At 41.3% G+C, this 19,988-nt stretch overlaps 2 protein-coding genes across 2 annotated transcripts; both read right to left on the minus strand.

Moving 5' to 3' along the window:
- Positions 1 to 2,374: 2,374 nt before the first annotated feature.
- Positions 2,375 to 3,838, minus strand: LOC145158421 (uncharacterized). The gene has a single exon (XM_079077323.1). It carries the CDS (start codon positions 3,836 to 3,838, stop codon positions 2,375 to 2,377), a length of 1,464 nt encoding a protein of 487 aa, XP_078933449.1.
- An 11,503-nt stretch (positions 3,839 to 15,341) lies between these two features.
- On the minus strand, positions 15,342 to 16,805 carry LOC145158422 (uncharacterized). The gene has a single exon (XM_079077324.1). It carries the CDS (start codon positions 16,803 to 16,805, stop codon positions 15,342 to 15,344), a length of 1,464 nt encoding a protein of 487 aa, XP_078933450.1.
- Positions 16,806 to 19,988: the final 3,183 nt, after the last annotated feature.

Raw genomic sequence — 19,988 nt, forward strand, 5'->3', positions numbered from 1 at the left:
TGATTTCCCAAAATACCCTTACATTATGTGTTATGAGATATTATGTGATATGCTATGCATGCTAGAGATAGGCTAGGTATTTCATATTTTAGGACTAGAGTGGCCTTATCTGTGATACCTTAGCCTAGGAGTTGTTGTTATATGCGATGTGCCTTCGAGTATGTGCTGAGTATGAGTATCCAGCAGGAATCCTTTTAGAGAGGGATCTGAGTAGAGGAGTAATCCAGGGGAGATACCTAGATGAGCATTTGAGGAGTCTTCAGAGAGAGTAGTCAGATGCCCGCGTGGGGTAAAGTTGCTTGGGTTCGGTGGTATCCTTAGAGTATGAGGAGAGCAAGTGGGTAATGACCTAGAGTGGTTTTACATATTGGTAGAGATTATTCGATGCCCGAATGCTGCTTGCTTCGTGCTTTGTGGAACTCTTGATGATGAGAGTCAGCTACTAAGTGAATATGACGATATTCAGGAGGTAGATGGTTGGCATCATAAGGAGTTCTTCAGCAGCTGATGGCAGAGAAGTGTGAGAACCTAGGAAGAGCCTAGGAAAGGGTGACCCTAGTCAGATGAGTACGCTGACAGGGTAGGATATTTCGCAGAGGAGCGAACACGCATGACGGGGTTGGTGATTGAGAAGGTCGAGCAGCTACTTAGGAACTCGGGGATGGTCCGTGTGGAAAGTATGGGTAGATATGGTAGGTAGCATGGGCCCGTACTACTGAAAGTAGAGGACCCATACTCGATACAGGGAACATTCCGGAGGTTTTAAGTAGCAGATCGAGAGGTGATTTCATGGTTCGAGTACCATGATTTGTAGCAGATCGAGAGGTGATTTCATGGTTCGAGTACCATGATTTGTAGCAGATCGAGAGGTGATTTCATGGTTCGAGTACCATGATTTGTAGCAGATCGAGAGGTGATGTCATGGTTCGAGTACCATGATTCGTAGCGGATTGAGAAGAGATAACATGGTTCGGGTACCATGATTCATAGCAGATCAAGAGGTGGCCACATGGTTCGAGTACCATGACCCGTGGCGGTTAGTGTTACTGGTTCTACCAGTTATTTCGTTGTGATTATCTAGACTGAGATCAGATGTGAAATAATATGGGGCCAGAGGGCCATGATGAACGAGTTTTAGTGGAGCATCCCTTAAAAGGGAAATCGAGTTAGCTCCGAGGGATTGTTGGTGAGATGCCAGTTGGAGTCGCAAGACTCAGGGATGAGTAGGGATGGTGCGTTATGGGAGAATACGGTCTGGGCTGAGCGACCGACCGATGGTGGAGATGTCATTTTCTGTGACATGAGCGGTGCTATTTCTGTTCCTGTGGGAAACATGAGAGGTATTGAGATTTTCGGTTTCCAAGGTTGGGGGCGAGCCCTATGGGGTAGCTTTGGTTACCATCTTTCATCAGATTATTTGGGCAGTATGTATGCCGAGAGGTAATGTTAGAGCATGAGCAGGTTGTCAGCAGGGACTGAGATGGTTAAGGACAAGGATACACCCTATTTGAGCATAGTAGGGCATGTATTAGCTGCAGCGGCAGACGATCAAGAAGAGGATATTAGGGCGGTGGATCTTATTGTCTATGATGAGTATCGAGTGTGGTAATGAGGACTCCACTCTTACTACAACCCATGTGATGGAACGTTGGTTGAAGAGTCGAGGATGAGGAATATGTTAGTTCGTTATTTTCAGACTGAGAGTCAGGGTTACGACTGGACAGTTGAGATGTCTGGTAGTGGGATGGTACGAGATTCTGAATGACTAGAGGTAGTCATGATGAGAAGTTTATGAGGATTTCATCGGAGATTCGGGGTATTTGGAATTGCTTGACCTCCATCGGGGAGATCATCGAGCATTGTGTATCACCTTCCAAGAGTAGGTGCGATATTATTGGTAAAAACAGTCTGTGGGTTAGATTGTTGGCGAACCAATTGGTGATGGTTCGAACCCTGAGTGGGGGAGAACTGGGTACTTTTGAGGAGATCAGAGATTTGTTCGAGAGCGGTTAGAGAACTAGATAGAGAGGCATGCGGTGCGGATTCCTGAGACCAGGGTTATTGGTGGTCAAGGAGAGGTGCAGAGTGAGATAGTGCATGTGGTACGTGTTTGAGAAAGGATGAGTGTCTCCACGGAAAGTGGCCGTTGGTTGGAGACCTTGTGGTGGTTAGGAATCCTTCAAGGTTAAAATGGTGAATTCGAGGTGGTTGGCTTGTGAGGTTAGTTCGGCGGTTGAGAATTTCTGGTTCAGAGTATGGGCTATTATATGCAGTATGGGAAGGGAAGAAGTTGATTGGGCAACCAAATTCAGGGTCGTTATGAGTATTCTTGCATGAGTTTTGAGCAATAGAGGAGGAAGTTTTATTGCCATCTTCATGTTCTGAGTCGTTGGCAATTTCTCCGTGTTTTGAGCATCTTCATCTTTATTGCCATCTTCATGTTATGGGAAGGGAGGAAGTTTTGAGCAATAGCACCATTACCGACCATGATGGACTTAGAATTACACGGTGATAGAGAAAACATGTTACCTTGGTTGAAGTTCATGTGGGAGCTTACTCCCGTATCCATGTAATATTGATTATCCGGTGGCGGTTGGATGGACATTGCTTGAAAAACCGATGCTAAATCTGTGGGTTGTGTTGAAGAAGTTGAACCCGGACCTTGAGAAATATTATTATGTTGCTGGTAGGCTAAACCTTGGTTGTTGGGCCGAAATGGCATGGAATTGGGCTGCCCAAAAAGGGCAGCATGTTGCTGGACCGATAGGTATGCAGGGCTGGGCTGTTGAGCAGAGAAATGGGTTGGCAGTTGTACTTGTTGGCCCATATTGGCTTGCTGGTGTGCAGGAAAAGTGCCGGCAGCAGCATATAACGATGGTGGCTGTCCATTTGAGGGCATCACATATCCCCAAGGAGAGTTAGGACCACCATTTTGACCATAAAATAAATATTGTTGCTGATGTGGAGATGTTTGACCAATAGTGCTTGGATGGGACCCCATTATACCTGCAAATTGAGAATTTTGTCTTGGAGAAGTACCTGCAAATTGGTTAGCACTAGTAGAATTACTAGAATTTCCCCCTCCTTTAGAAGAAACCCGGTTATTATTACGATTTTTGTTCCATTTATTTTTTGATTTTCCGGATTGTTGTGAAACGGAATAAAGAGCAGTTGTTGTGATGTTTGTCGGGTCTTGCATCATGTCGTGGTTGTCTTCACGATTTTCATGGAGTAGAAGCATATTTTTGGCGTCTAAAAAAGATGGGAACGGTATAGTATTCGTGACAACATCGATAATACTTTGGTAGGAGGGCGGTAGACCACGAAGAATTTGCATAACATGCTCCACTTCAGATATATCGGAGTCAACATCATGTAGAGAATCAGCAAGGTGTTTGAGATTGTGGCAGTAATCGTGAATAGAGGATGCGCCTTTCTTGGTGTTACGAAATTGTTCTTGTAGTTGCAACATCCGGGGCATTTTATTATTGAGAAAGAATTCCTGAAGGTTATCCCATAAGTTCTTTGCAGTGCATTTATCAGTAGTAATAACCTGCAACACATTGGGATCACAAGTCGAGTAGAACCATGATTTCACACGAGAATCAATTGAACGCCAGTCTTCATCATCTTCACCTGTTGGTTTAGATTTTCCAGTAATGTGTCCAAGAACCTTGGCGCCTTGACAAATGTCTTTAAATATACGACACCACAGTTTATATTTAGAGCCATCAGAAGTCAATTTGAAACTAAACTGGTTATAGACATTTGTTACCGCGTATACCAACTGTTGAGCGGTAGGGGCTGTGGTGGAAGAACCGGCTGGAGTGGTACTCATTGGAAATCCGGAAAAGCAAAGAAATAAGATGGAAGAAAAAACACGTAAAAATAAACAGGTGACTTACCGCAAGAAGAGGAGTTGTAGTAGAACCACTTGTGCGACACCAACAAGGAAGAATGGAGGCAGCGGAAAGGCAGGAAGCGAGAACAGGTTGCAAGAGTAGGTGGTATCGATGGGGATTACTGGACAGAGGTTGCAGCAGGAAGAAAAAAAAAATCGAGCGTATGCTATAACCTTGCTTGATACCATGTTTGTGTGGAAAGTACCCCGTAGGGTTTGCATTGTATTCCATAGTATAAATAATACAGTGTATGAGATAATTACATAAAGGACCCTTATCTATACAATATATATGATACATACACAAAACATGAAAATAAATAATACAATTAACATTCTGAGTCGTTGGCAATTTCTCCGTGTTTTAATTTGGGAGATGGAGTATTCTGGGGTTACAAGTGGCACGAGAGAAAGACCGGTTGCGAGATTCCCAGGAAGCAATGCGGTATCTGAGTATGATGCCATGAGTATGAGATCAGTGGTAGAGTCAAGACACTGCGGGGCGTTATGATGGTATTCCGGGGTATCCGAGTTTAATGTCCTAAATCTCGGATTATTTTGAGTTTTGAGTTTGAGATGACGAGTGGTGTATCGAGTGTCTATGGTTCCGGTGGGGGCCCTTCAGCTAATTGACATCAAATGGATTTATTTGAGAATGTGAATTGCAGCGAGAAAAAGAGGTTTTGTCACGACGGTGGTCGTCCGAAGTAGTGATGCTTAGCCTGGATGGGTGTGTGTGTACCTATCTATGCTAGGCCGCAAAGCATGAGTTAATGATCGCAGTGTGATGTCAACCTGAGGATGAGATTGTTGATGGGTTTTTGAGCATTCTAACACTCCTATGGTGTACATGCAACCCTAGAAACCTTGGATCTATGTTTGACTATGATACATGCAAATAATTATTTTTCCAAGGTTTTTATCCTATCTAGCATGGCATGGGGAACTTGAATCAAATCAAGCTAGTAGAATTACTTACCTTGTAGTTGTAGTTGATTGCTTGGAGTTTTAGAGCCTAGCACCAATAGTGTGGATGTCTCAAATGGAAATCACAAATCACCACAAACTTGGAACTTTGAGAGAATAGTAATCACCTTCTTGAAATCGGCCCTCTTACTTTACTCACCACAACTCGTGTGATTTCAAGAACCAAAGCCTCCTTTATATAGTGTGGTGGATTAGGGTTACATTCATGTAAACCCTAATACCCATGTCTTTTCATTTCCATGAGATCCATGGGTTAAAGCTCCATGGAGTATCCATGGACTTTCCATGCAAGCCTAGCCCATTCCAAATAAGCATTAGCCCACACTATATAAATACAAGAGCCCATATTTAATTAGTCATACTTTTGATCTCTAAATTAATTCTAGATTAGTTATAGATCAATACTAATTAAATAATATGATTTTATATTAATATATTAGGACTTATAATATATTAATAAATCATAACTTATACTATTCTCAAACGATTATCCATAAATTGTTCGGGTGAAGTGCAACCCAAATGGACCATGTCGGGTCGGGTCAAGTACATACCAAATATAGTTATGGACTTAGACACTATATCCAACAGTCTCCCACTTGAATAAGTCTAATAACTATAGTTGCAAGTATGACTTCAGGAACCGATCAGCAATCGTAGCTCTTTAAACTCTGTTGAACTATGAAGTGCCATTTTAGATAAGTGATCATATAATCCTCTGTTCTAGATATCAGCCGGACAAATACATGGAACATGGTCTTGCTTATTGTCCAGCATTTGTTTCCCGATTTCCGATTTGTTTGACATAGAACTTAACTGAACACATCAATTTAGTTCTGACCGGGCCCGGTACATAGGTCAAAACAAAATCATCGAGGGGCCCAGATATCGCTTCTAATCCTAGAAGGAACAGATAAACTTCGACTCATATGTTTGCTCTACTACTTGTTGAATTACACACAAAAGCACGGTTTATAACATCGAGTTACCAATGCGTTTTCGTGCAATCAATGCATAACCAACTCATAGGCAACAAATCATATCTCTAGGTTTTAAGACTTATATGATATTACCGTCTCACGATCACTCGAGATAAATTCCATGAAGTGATACAAGTGAGCGTGGGTTGAATCCAATACTCAGAACTTATGAGCACTCATGAGTGTTGTAGCCCCGCTTTATCTAACATCTTAGACCTCTACAAGCCAACCCATGACAGTCTTGATTCATATCTACTTCCAACATATGACCGACTGTGGAGAGTTTGAATAATATGATATAAACCATAACATAATTATTTTGGAAGTCAAAACATGCAAAAAGAAATAATAGTAAATGATTGACAAGAGATAGCAACACTTTACTCATAAATAACAGCTTTTATTTATCATCAAATGTCAATTACATTTTACAAATTTCAAGATTATCTAACTACTAAAACTAATATCATCCTTCAGCCCTATGCTTCGAGCATGCTGGAGATGCTTAGCCCGAGTCAGTCCCTTCGTGAGGGGATCTGTTGGGTTCTCATCCGATGATACCCTCTTTGCCATGAGGATTCCTTCTTCTATTCGATGTCTAATGAAGTGATATTTTCTGTCAATGTGTCTGGATCTCCCATGATCTCTTGGTTCCTTGGCTAAGGCAACCGCACTATTGCTGTCACAGAAAATCTCCATTGGCTCCTTTATAGCTGGTACAACTCCAAGGTCTCCGATGAAGTTCTTTAGCCATATAGCCTCCTTTACTGCCTCGCTTCCTGCTATATACTCTGATTCACAAGTGGAATCAGCCACTGTCTCCTGTTTGGAACTTTTCCAAGTAATTGCCCCTCCGTTTAGAGTAAAGACCCAGCCCGACTGAGAGCGGAAATTATCCCTGTCAGTCTGAAAGCTAGCATCACTGTACCCTACAACTCTCAAGTCCTCACTGCCACCGAGGGTAAGGACCCAATCCTTAGTCCTCCGTAGGTACTTGAGGATATTCTTTACCGCAGTCCAGTGTGCCTTGCCAGGGTTCCCCTGATACCTGCTAACCATGCTCAAAGCAAAGGCTACATCAGGTCGAGTGCACGTCATAGCATACACGATCGATCCTACAGCTGAAGCATAAGGTATTCGACTCATTTCTGCTATCTCAGCCTCAGTACTATGGCTTTGTGTCTTACTCAATCTGGCGTTACTCTGGATGGGTAACTCTCCTTTCTTGGAGTTATGCATGTTGAACCTTTTCAACACTTTGTCCACATAGGTGCTTTGACTAAGTCCAATTAGTCTTTTACTCTTGTTTCTCAAAATCCTTATCCCTAGGATATAGGCAGCTTCTCCAAGGTCCTTCATAGCGAAACACTTCCCAAGCCAGGACTTTACTTCATGCAGGGTTGGGATGTCATTTCCTATGAGTAGTATGCCATCCACATACAGTACCAAAAAGCTGACTATATTCCCACTAGCCTTGATATAGACACAAGATTCATCTTCACTCCTTGAAAAGCCAAATTCTTTGATTTTCTCATCAAAGCAAAGATTCCATCTGCGAGGTGCCTGTTTTAATCCATAAATGGATTTCTCGAGCTTACACACTCTACTGGGGTACTCTGTACTGACAAAACCCTCTGGCTGAACCATGTAAACATCTTCAGCCAACTTTCCATTAAGGAAAGCGGTTTTGAAATCCATTTGCCATATTTCATAATCATGAAATGCAGCAATGGCTAACAGAACCCTAATAGACTTAATCTTGGCCACTGGTGAAAAGGTCTCATCATAATCAACTCCCGGAGTTTGAGAATAACCCTTTGCAACCAGTCGTGCCTTATAAGTGTGTACATTACCATCCATGTCGGTCTTCTTCTTGAAGATCCATTTGCACCCAACTATCTTACGATCAGGTACATTGTCAACCAAGTTCCAAACTTGATTGTCATACATGGACTGTATCTCGCTATCCATAGCCTCTTTCCATTTAGCAGCCTCAGGGCCTGCCATGGCTTCCGTGTAGCTGTTAGGCTCATCCAGATTTACCAGTGTGTTATCACTGATAAGTGTCTCACCTTCTGCAGTAATATGAAAACCATAATAATGCTCAGGTGCATTCCTAACTCTGGTGGAACGCCTCAGAGGTATAGATTCTTCAGTCGGCTCAACAGGAGTTTCCTCCTCAGGTTGAGGGCTAGGGTTTGAGGTTCCTTCACCACTTGACTCTTGAATTTCCTCAAGGTCAATTTGCCTCCCACTGTCTCCTTGGCTCATGAATTATCTCTCTCGAAAGAATCCTCTTCTTGCTACAAAGACCACATTATCACTAGGTCTGTAGAAGATGTAACCAAAGGATTTATGTGGGTAGCCGATGAAAATACACCTTTCGCTTCGGGGTTCGAGCTTATCGTGAGTCTCGCGTCTCACGAAAGCCTCGCAACCCCAAATCTTGATGTGGTCTAGATTGGGAACTTTTCCAGTCCATACCTCGTGAGGTGTTTTGGCAACCTTTTTTGTAGGGACTAGATTAAGGATATGGGCGACAGTCTCTAAGGCATACCCCCAAAATGAGATTGGTAGCGAAGCTCGACTCATCATGGAACGAACCATGTCCAACAAGGTCCGATTGCGCCTCTCAGCTACACCATTCAACTGTGGTGTCCTAGGAGGTGTCAATTGTGAGACAATCCCACATTCCTTAAGATAGTCAAGGAACTTAGTACTAAGATACTCACCACCACGATCGGATCGAAGCATCTTAATGTTCCTGCCCAACTGATTCTCCACTTCTTGCTTAAACTTTTGAATTTCTCAAAGGTTTCTGACTTATGCTTGATTAGGTAGACATATCCATATCTACTAAAATCATCAGTAAAAGTCACATAGAACCGATTAGCATCTCTTGTGGCGGTTCTGAAGGGTCCACACACATCCGTGTGTATGAGGTCCAACAAACCTTCACCCCTAGCACAAGTGCCAGTAAAAGGTGACTTTGTCATTTTACCAAGCAAACAAGATTCACAACTATCATCTGACTTTAGGTCAAATGACTCCAAGACTCCATCCTTTTGGAGTTGGCCTATGCGTTTCTTGCTTACATGTCCAAGACGACAATGCCATAAGGATGCTTTATCTAAGCTAGTGGAAGAGTTAATACACAATACATTATTTCCTAGATTATCTACAACAGATACAGTTTCATACACGCCATCACAAGGTAATGCTTTAAAATAAAGAACATTATTAAAGAAAGCATCAATACTACCATTATTATTATCAAAATAAAAGGTAAAACCTTGTTTATACAATGCATGAAAGGAAATAACATTTCTTGCCATTTCTGGCGAATAATAACATTTATTCAAATCTAATGTAAACCCACTATTTAGCACTAAAGAATAAACTCCTATCTTGGTGACAAGTGAAGCTTTCCTGTTTCCCATGATCAAGTTTATCTTTTCCTGCTCCACATTCTCACTTCTTTTTAGTCCCTGCAAATCACAACATATGTGAATACCATAACCTGTATCAAGGACCCAAGACTTAGAATGAGGTGAGTTATTAGACAATATAGTGTATATACCTGCATGGTTGGGTTTTACTTTCCCATCCTTCAAATCTTGCTGGTACTTTGGGCAGTTTCGCTTCCAGTGTGACTTTTCATGGCAATAGAAGCATTCAGCCTCATTAGGGTTAGCAGAAGGAGTGACAAAACCTTTCTTGGTTTTGCTTGAAGAGGAGCCTTCAAGGGTCTTACCCTTGGTACCCTTAGAAGGGTTCTTTCTCTTCTTCCCTTTGCCATGCCCGATTGCCAAGACATTGGCCACAGTTGGAGTAGGAGTAGGAGTAGTAACAACCGACTTACCCTTTAGACCACTTTCGGCGGTCTTCAAGAGTCCTTGAAGTTTGCTGTGGGTGACTTCTTCCTTGTTCATGTGATATGTCATGCGGAATTGATCATAACACGATGGCAAGGAGTGCAAAATGATGTCTATTGCTAACTCCTCAGGGAAGTTCACATTCAGCTTCAGTAAACGGTCCACATACCTTTGCATTTTCTGCATGTGACCCATGATGGGTTCACCATCCTTCATTCAGGTTGTTATCATGGAGGAGATTATTTCATATCGCTCTTGACGAGCACTTTGATGGTAGCGGTCCATCAAGTCCTGGTGCATCTCAAAAGGATAATAGTCCTCATAGGACTTTTGGAGCTCGGCTGTCATGGTGGCCATCATGATGCATGCCACTTTTGTAGCATCTCTTTCATGTACCTCATATTCAACAAGCTCTTCAGGAGTAGCAGTTGGCTTGGGTACCTTCAGCTCCTTGTCGAGAACATAGTCTTTTTTCTCATACCGAGTGACCATCCTGATGTTTCTGATCCAATCTGTAAAGTTGGACCCATCAAAGATGACTCTCCCACAAAGATTCATGAGAGAGAAGGAGCTAGTAGGGTTTGAGCCAGAAGCATTGTTATTGGAAGACATCTGAAAAGAAGAGGGAATAGATTAGATTAGATATAGAGATAATCCTTAACAAAACACTCAAATGTAATATTAAGGCTAGGACCCAACACAATATTTTATAACTTAGAAGAGGGATGTCGTAATCTAAGCTATAAGATATTTGAAGGTAGGTGAATGACGATTCACTAATTTCCACCATGAAAAACGAAATATTTAATTAGGTTTTAATTGGTTTAGAAACTCCTAGATTCTTTGAGATTCATTGAACTTTCTTCAATGGCATGTTTCAATCTCAAGTGTGCCCTTCAAGTTTTGTGACTGGGATGCCGAGGATCACAAAACAAGGTGTGAAGTAACCATGCAAATTACTTGGTACCCTTAATGTATTACCCCTCAATCGATGTGTCGGTTAACCACACACGCTCCATCGATACTATGATAAACACTAAGTCACCCTTTACCTACCTTGTTAAGTTTAAGTTAGTGTGCCGGTTAACCACACACGCTCCACTAACGACTTAAACAAAGTGTAAAGTGTAATTTCATGGATTAACACCTTATTCACATTTTCCTAAAATAACTAAGATTGGGAATTCAATAAAGTTTAGTTACTTTAGTATTATCATTATACTTTTAATGAGAATTTATAAGTCCTTGTCCTACCCGTTCGGCTAACGACCCTCCACCGATCAAGGAAGCGGTGGGTGAGAGTGGACACCCATTAAGTTGCCATTTTATAGGCAACAACCTTATACCCCCCTTATAGACCGGCTTCGTGAATGAGGCGTACTAGCGGTAAGACGACTTGATCTTATACATATATAAATATTATTAAACTTATAATATTATAAAGTATAAGGGTTGAATTTTAACTTTTAAAATTCTAGGGGTTGGAACTAAAGTTTTTAATATGACTTTACATGTTCCAAAACTTGAGGACAAGTTTTGTAAACTTTCAAAACTTTTCATTTCTCATAACTTATGAGTTAATGGTTATTAAAAATGAAGACTCTTCATTTTTTGTAACCTATGTGTTCTTTTAATGGTTATTTATAAATGTGACTTTTGGTTATCCATAACTTAGGAACTAGTTATGGACTCCATTAAAACACATAAAGATCAAGAATTAATCTAATCAATTATTAGCACATAATTTCTATGCTCTTCTAAACTCATATGTTTATGAATGTTCATATCAAAAATTTCAAGAATCGTAAGTACATATACAAAGCTTTATTCATCGTTTTGGATTTGTGCATTATGGACCAATTTCTAGGGTTTTGTCCCAAGATGGAGACTTTATGAGTAAATGGTCTCCATAAGCCTAGATCTGCCCCATTTCAGTGTATCTTGTGTTGTAGGTCCATAAAAATCCAATCTTGGATGTTAAGATTAAATCATGCATGAGATAAGGGCTTAAAGAGGAAAGAGGAAAGGTGTTTGGAGTGATTGGTGACCTTTACAGCCATGCAAAGGCTTAAAGGTTTCGACTTTATGGATTAAGAGGTATTAGAATGGCCAGATCTGAAATATGAGCTTATGTCTTAACCGTTTAAGACCAAAATCATGAGGAGTGTGAAACTGGGACTTACGTTGGGCGTAATCCCAGTACGCACAGCGTAAGGGGTCGAGCTCCCCGATTTTGTGAAGCATTCGAGTACGCCCAGCGTACAGATCTGGTACGCGCAGCGTACTCCGGAGGGTTGACTTTCGTTGACTTTTAGGGTTTAGTCAACATTTGGACCTTTGGGCCATTGGAGGGGTAAAATGGTCTTTTACCCTTATGAGAGAATATAGGGAGGGACTAGTCTAGCCTTTGAGAGCCGTATTAATTAGAGATAATTATTTTATGTGATTAGGCGGAGGCTAGATCAGTATTTGAGTTCGAGATTATCCGAGTTACCCGAGGTGAGTCTTCTCACTATACATTACCTAGAGTGGTATCTATGTGTAGATCGGAGGGTCTTATGAGTTATGTGTATGTTTGAGTTTATGTACATTGTGATATATGTATGCTATGTGTTATATAGACCGGACCAGAGGGTCCAACGATTTAGACCGGACCGGAAGGTCCAATGATTTAGACCGGACCGGAGGGTCCAATGAGCTAGACCGGAGCGGAGGGTCCAACGAGCTACGGGACTGGAGGGTCCCGCTGGGACACATTGACCGGAAGGTCATACCGAGTTATAGCCTCGAGTGGCTTATGTGTTGTATGTGGTATTTTGGGGAACTCACTAAGCATTTATGCTTACTGTGTTATGTGATATGTGTTTCAGGTACCAGCGAGAGTCGCGGGAAGGCGCCGACATGATTTGTACACACTGGCAGAAGATTAAGTGTTGAGATTTTGGGATATGTTTTATGGTGATGACATTGATATATGAGATTTTGAGAATATTATATGAGTTTTATTATGTTTGAAAAATGAAAATTTGTTTTAAAATTTACGTCGTTACAAGTTGGTATCGGAGCCTTGGTTTGAGGGATTCGGATGCACCTTCGGGCGTATCTGAACTCAAACTGGGGATTTGAGGAAATTTTCATAAAAGAAACAATTTTTCTAAAAGAGTAAAAGATTTTTTATAAAATCAGAACGGAGCAGTGCGTACGATCAGCCAGCGCCCGAACGGTGATTTCCCAAAATACCCTTACATTATGTGTTATGAGATATTATGTGATATGCTATGCATGCTAGAGATAGGCTAGGTATTTCATATTTTAGGACTAGAGTGGCCTTATCTGTGATACCTTAGCCTAGGAGTTGTTGTTATATGCGATGTGCCTTTGAGTATGTGCTGAGTATGAGTATCCAGCAGGAATCCTTTTAGAGAGGGATCTGAGTAGAGGAGTAATCTAGGGGAGATACCTAGATGAGCATTTGAGGAGTCTTCAGAGAGAGTAGTCAGATGCCCGCGTGGGGTAAAGTTGCTTGGGTTCGATGGTATCCTTAGAGTATGAGGAGAGCAAGTGGGTAATGACCTAGAGTGGTTTTACATGTTGGTAGAGATTATTCGATGCCCGAATGCTGCTTGCTTCGTGCTTTGTGGAACTCTTGATGATGAGAGTCAGCTACTAAGTGAATATGACGATATTCAGGAGGTAGATGGTTGGCATCATAAGGAGTTCTTCAGCAGCTGATGGCAGAGAAGTGTGAGAACCTAGGAAGAGCCTAGGAAAGGGTGACCCTAGTCAGATGAGTACGCTGACAGGGTAGGATATTTCGCAGAGGAGCGAACACGCATGACGGGGTTGGTGATTGAGAAGGTCGAGCAGCTACTTAGGAACTCGGGGATGGTCCGTGTGGAAAGTATGGGTAGATATGGTAGGTAGCATGGGCCCGTGCTACTGAAAGCAGAGGACCCATACTCGATACAGGGAACATTCCGGAGGTTTTAAGTAGCAGATCGAGAGGTGATTTCATGGTTCGAGTACCATGATTTGTAGCAGATCGAGAGGTGATTTCATGGTTCGAGTACCATGATTTGTAGCAGATCGAGAGGTGATTTCATGGTTCGAGTACCATGATTTGTAGCAGATCGAGAGGTGATGTCATGGTTCGAGTACCATGATTCGTAGCGGATTGAGAAGAGATAACATGGTTCGGGTACCATGATTCATAGCAGATCGAGAGGTGGCCACATGGTTCGAGTACCATGACCCGTGGCGGTTAGTGTTACTGGTTCTACCAGTTATTCCGTTGTGATTATCTAGACTGAGATCAGATGTGAAATAATATGGGGCCAGAGGGCCATGATGAACGAGTTTTAGTGGAGCATCCCTTAAAAGGGAAATCGAGTTAGCTCCGAGGGATTGTTGGTGAGATGCCAGTTGGAGTCGCAAGACTCAGGGATGAGTAGGAATGGTGCGTTATGGGAGAGTACGGTCTGGGCTGAGCGACCGACCGATGGTGGAGATGTCATTTTTTGTGACATGAGCGGTGCTATTTCTGTTCCTGTGGGAAACATGAGAGGTATTGAGATTTTCGGTTTCCAAGGTTGGGGGCGAGCCCTATGGGGTAGCTTTGGTTACCATCTTTCATCAGATTATTTGGGCAGTATGTATGCCGAGAGGTAATGTTAGAGCATGAGCAGGTTGTCAGCAGGGACTGAGATGGTTAAGGACAAGGATACACCCTATTTGAGCATAGTAGGGCATGTATTAGCTGCAGCGGCAGACGATCAAGAAGAGGATATTAGGGCGGTGGATCTTATTGTCTATGATGAGTATCGAGTGTGGTAATGAGGACTCCACTCTTACTACAACCCATGTGATGGAACGTTGGTTGAAGAGTCGAGGATGAGGAATATGTTAGTTCGTTATTTTCAGACTGAGAGTCAGGGTTACGACTGGACAGTTGAGATGTCTGGTAGTGGGATGGTACGAGATTCTGAATGACTAGAGGTAGTCATGATGAGAAGTTTATGAGGATTTCATCGGAGATTCGGGGTATTTGGAATTGCTTGACCTCCATCGGGGAGATCATCGAGCATTGTGTATCACCTTCCAAGAGTAGGTGCGATATTATTGGTAAAAACAGTCTGTGGGTTAGATTGTTGGCGAACCAATTGGTGATGGTTCGAACCCTGAGTGGGGGAGAACTGGGTACTTTTGAGGAGATCAGAGATTTGTTCGAGAGCGGTTAGAGAACTAGATAGAGAGGCATGCGGTGCGGATTCCTGAGACCAGGGTTATTGGTGGTCAAGGAGAGGTGCAGAGTGAGATAGTGCATGTGGTACGTGTTTGAGAAAGGATGAGTGTCTCCACGGAAAGTGGCCGTTGGTCGGAGACCTTGTGGTGGTTAGGAATCCTTCAAGGTTAAAATGGTGAATTCGAGGTGGTTGGCTTGTGAGGTTAGTTCGGCGGTTGAGAATTTCTGGTTCAGAGTATGGGCTATTATATGCAGTATGGGAAGGGAAGAAGTTGATTGGGCAACCAAATTCAGGGTCGTTATGAGTATTCTTGCATGAGTTTTGAGCAATAGAGGAGGAAGTTTTATTGCCATCTTCATGTTCTGAGTCGTTGGCAATTTCTCCGTGTTTTGAGCATCTTCATCTTTATTGCCATCTTCATGTTATGGGAAGGGAGGAAGTTTTGAGCAATAGCACCATTACCGACCATGATGGACTTAGAATTACACGGTGATAGAGAAAACATGTTACCTTGGTTGAAGTTCATGTGGGAGCTTACTCCCGTATCCATGTAATATTGATTATCCGGTGGCGGTTGGATGGACATTGCTTGAAAAACCGATGCTAAATCTGTGGGTTGTGTTGAAGAAGTTGAACCCGGACCTTGAGAAATATTATTATGTTGCTGGTAGGCTAAACCTTGGTTGTTGGGCCGAAATGGCATGGAATTGGGCTGCCCAAAAAGGGCAGCATGTTGCTGGACCGATAGGTATGCAGGGCTGGGCTGTTGAGCAGAGAAATGGGTTGGCAGTTGTACTTGTTGGCCCATATTGGCTTGCTGGTGTGCAGGAAAAGTGCCGGCAGCAGCATATAACGATGGTGGCTGTCCATTTGAGGGCATCACATATCCCCAAGGAGAGTTAGGACCACCATTTTGACCATAAAATAAATATTGTTGCTGATGTGGAGATGTTTGACCAATAGTGCTTGGATGGGACCCCATTATACCTGCAAATTGAGAATTTTGTCTTGGAGAAGTACCTGCAAATTGGTTAGCACTAGTAGAATTACTAGAATTTCCCCCTCCTTTAGAAGAAACCCGGTTATTATTACGATTTTTGTTCCATTTATTTTTTGATTTTCCGGATTGTTGTGAAACGGAATAAAGAGCAGTTGTTGTGATGTTTGTTGGGTCTTGCATCATGTCGTGGTTGTCTTCACGATTTTCATGGAGTAGAAGCATATTTTTGGCGTCTAAAAAAGATGGGAACGGTATAGTATTCGTGACAACATCGATAATACTTTGGTAGGAGGGCGGTAGACCACGAAGAATTTGCATAACATGCTCCACTTCAGATATATCGGAGTCAACATCATGTAGAGAATCAGCAAGGTGTTTGAGATTGTGGCAGTAATCGTGAATAGAGGATGCGCCTTTCTTGGTGTTACGAAATTGTTCTTGTAGTTGCAACATCCGGGGCATTTTATTATTGAGAAAGAATTCCTGAAGGTTATCCCATAAGTTCTTTGCAGTGCATTTATCAGTAGTAATAACCTGCAACACATTGGGATCACAAGTCGAGTAGAACCATGATTTCACACGAGAATCAATTGAACGCCAGTCTTCATCATCTTCACCTGTTGGTTTAGATTTTCCAGTAATGTGTCCAAGAACCTTGGCGCCTTGACAAATGTCTTTAAATATACGACACCACAGTTTATATTTAGAGCCATCAGAAGTCAATTTGAAACTAAACTGGTTATAGACATTTGTTACCGCGTATACCAACTGTTGAGCGGTAGGGGCTGTGGTGGAAGAACCGGCTGGAGTGGTACTCATTGGAAATCCGGAAAAGCAAAGAAATAAGATGGAAGAAAAAACACGTAAAAATAAACAGGTGACTTACCGCAAGAAGAGGAGTTGTAGTAGAACCACTTGTGCGACACCAACAAGGAAGAATGGAGGCAGCGGAAAGGCAGGAAGCGAGAACAGGTTGCAAGAGTAGGTGGTATCGATGGGGATTACTGGACAGAGGTTGCAGCAGGAAGAAAAAAAAATCGAGCGTATGCTAGACGCTAATCATAACCTTGCTTGATACCATGTTTGTGTAGAAAGTACCCCGTAGGGTTTGCATTGTATTCCATAGTATAAATAATACAGTGTATGAGATAATTACATAAAGGACCCTTATCTATACAATATATATGATACCTACACTAAACATGAAAATAAATAATACAATTAACATTCTGAGTCGTTGGCAATTTCTCCGTGTTTTAATTTGGGAGATGGAGTATTCTGGGGTTACAAGTGGCACGAGAGAAAGACCGGTTGCGAGATTCCGAGGAAGCAATGCGGTATCTGAGTATGATGCCATGAGTATGAGATCAGTGGTAGAGTCAAGACACTGCGGGGCGTTGTGATGGTATTCCGGGGTATCCGAGTTTAATGTCCTAAATCTCGGATTATTTTGAGTTTTGAGTTTGAGATGACGAGTGGTGTATCGAGTGTCTATGGTTCCGGTGGGGGCCCTTCAGCTAATTGACATCAAATGGATTTATTTGAGAATGTGAATTGCAGCGAGAAAAAGAGGTTTTGTCACGACGGTGGTCGTCCGAAGTAGTGATGCTTAGCCTGGATGGGTGTGTGTGTACCTATCTATGTTAGGCCGCAAAGCATGAGTTAATGATCGCAGTGTGATATCAACCTGAGGATGAGATTGTTGATGGGTTTTTGAGCATTCTAACACTCCTATGGTGTACATGCAACCCTATAAACCTTGGATCTATGTTTGACTATGATACATGCAAATAATTATTTTTCCAAGGTTCTTATCCTATCTAGCATGGCATGGGGAACTTGAATCAAATCAAGCTAGTATAATTACTTACCTTGTAGTTGTAGTTGATTGCTTGGAGTTTTAGAGCCTAGCACCAATAGTATGGATGCCTCAAATGGAAATCACAAATCACCACAAACTTGGAACTTTGAGAGAATAGTAATCACCTTCTTGAAATCGGCCCTCTTACTTTACTCACCACAACTTGTTGGATTAATGTCTAAGTCCATAACTATAATTGGTAAGACTTGACCCGACCCGGCATGGTCCATTTGGGTTGCATGGCATCATGCATTTGGATAGACTATAATGAGAGAAATAACACTTAAGGCTGGTTAATATATTATAAGTTCTAATATATTAATAAGGTTATTTAATTAGTATTGATCAAGAATTAATTTGGAATTAATTAAGTGATCAAAAGGAGACTAATTAAATATATGGGTTGATTGTGTAAATCATTCATTCTTATATATGTGGGCTTGTGATCCAAGATTCCTTATGTTGGACTAAGTCCATGGGGTGACCCATGGATACTCCATGGAGGTTAAAATCCATGGAGCATAAGGAATGGGTAAAGTTATGAGTTACATGGTGTAACCCTAATAGCCACCATATAAAAGAATCCCATGGCTCAAGAAATCGTGCACTAATGTGTGAATATGAGGGCTAGACGATTTCAAGGAGTGTTCCATTTCTCTCAAGTCATTCCATGTGCATTTGGTGTTGTGTGAACCATTTGAGGTGTCACACTTGGGGCACTAGGCACTCAAGCTTCATGGAGACAAGCTACATCAAACAAAGGTATGTATTCTATCCATTTGATTACCCAAGTATCAAGTATTGTATGCTAGATAGGGTAATACCTTGGAAAGTTCATAATTGCATGTATAATAGAGAAAACATAGATCCAAGGTATTTAGGGTTGCATGTACACTTAGGAGTGTTAGAATGCTCAAAACTCATCAGTGGTATCAGAGCCAAGGCTTGTTTTCTTGTTATACTTGCAAAATTAGCTGAAAAATCGAATTTTGGAACCCCTGACAGCATATATTCGTATGTTTTGGTTAGAAATGGACTAGGAACATTACCCTTAGATGTTTTTGGACTTATAAACTTGTTTTTGATGTGGTAATGTTCATGCTAATCCAATTTCAAAGATAATTGTCAATAGATTCATGTTTTGTATTAGTTTAAAAGTTATGCTAATTACTTGAAATTTTTTTTGATGGGAATTATCTTTGTTCATATGAGTTTCTTAGATTAATAGAAAAGTTAATTGATTATGTGTTTTCAATCCATTTTAATCTAAGAGTTGATTCGAAAATGTGTTTTTGTAACTTGTCCTCAAGTTATATGAAAAGTCACATTTAAGTTTCATAAAACTCATAAAAAGTTGGCAATGGTTACAAAAATGAAGAGTCTTGTCCTCATTAAATGGTTTTATGACTCCATACCTTGTCCTCAAGTTATGGAGGTTCAAGAGTCACTTCATTAAATGATAAAATGTGTAACCTTAATTAGTTCCATAAGTTACAAAAATAAAGAAAAGTTACATTCTTTTATTAGTTTAAAGTCTTCCATAACTTGTCCTCAAGTTATGGAACTTGAAGAGTTTTTTTAATTAAAACTACTTTAAACACATAAGTTATGGAATTAATTAGTTTTGAATATTTTCAAAACTTGCCCTCAAGTTTTGGAATTTGTAAAGTTTTCCCCATGAATACTTTAATTCCAAGTTAGCCCTTAGAATTTTAAAAGTTAAAATTCAACCCTTATACTTTATAGTATTATAAGTTAATAATAAATATATGTATAAGAGCAAGTCAGTCTTACCGTTAGTAGGCCTCATTCACGAAGCCGGTCTATAAGGGGGGTATAAGGTTATTGCCTATAAAATGGCAGTTTAATGGGTGTCCACTCTTACCCACCGCTTCCTTGACTGGTGGAGGGTCGTTAGCCGAACGGGTAGGACAAGGACTATAATTCTCCCTTCATTAAAAGTATTAATGATAAATACTAAGTAACTAAACACTTATAAATTCCCAATCTTAGTTACTTAGGAAAATGTGAATAAGGTGCTAATCCATGAAATTACACTTTGCACTTTGTTTAAACCGTTAGTGGAGCGTGTGTGGTTAACCGGCACACTAACCTGGATTTAACAAAGTAGGCAAAGGGTA

The sequence above is a fragment of the Lactuca virosa genome, chromosome 2 (genome assembly GCF_052849685.1).
Source record: "Lactuca virosa cultivar CGN04683 chromosome 2, Lactuca_virosa_CGN04683_v6, whole genome shotgun sequence".
NCBI classification, from domain to species: Eukaryota; Viridiplantae; Streptophyta; class Magnoliopsida; order Asterales; family Asteraceae; genus Lactuca; species Lactuca virosa.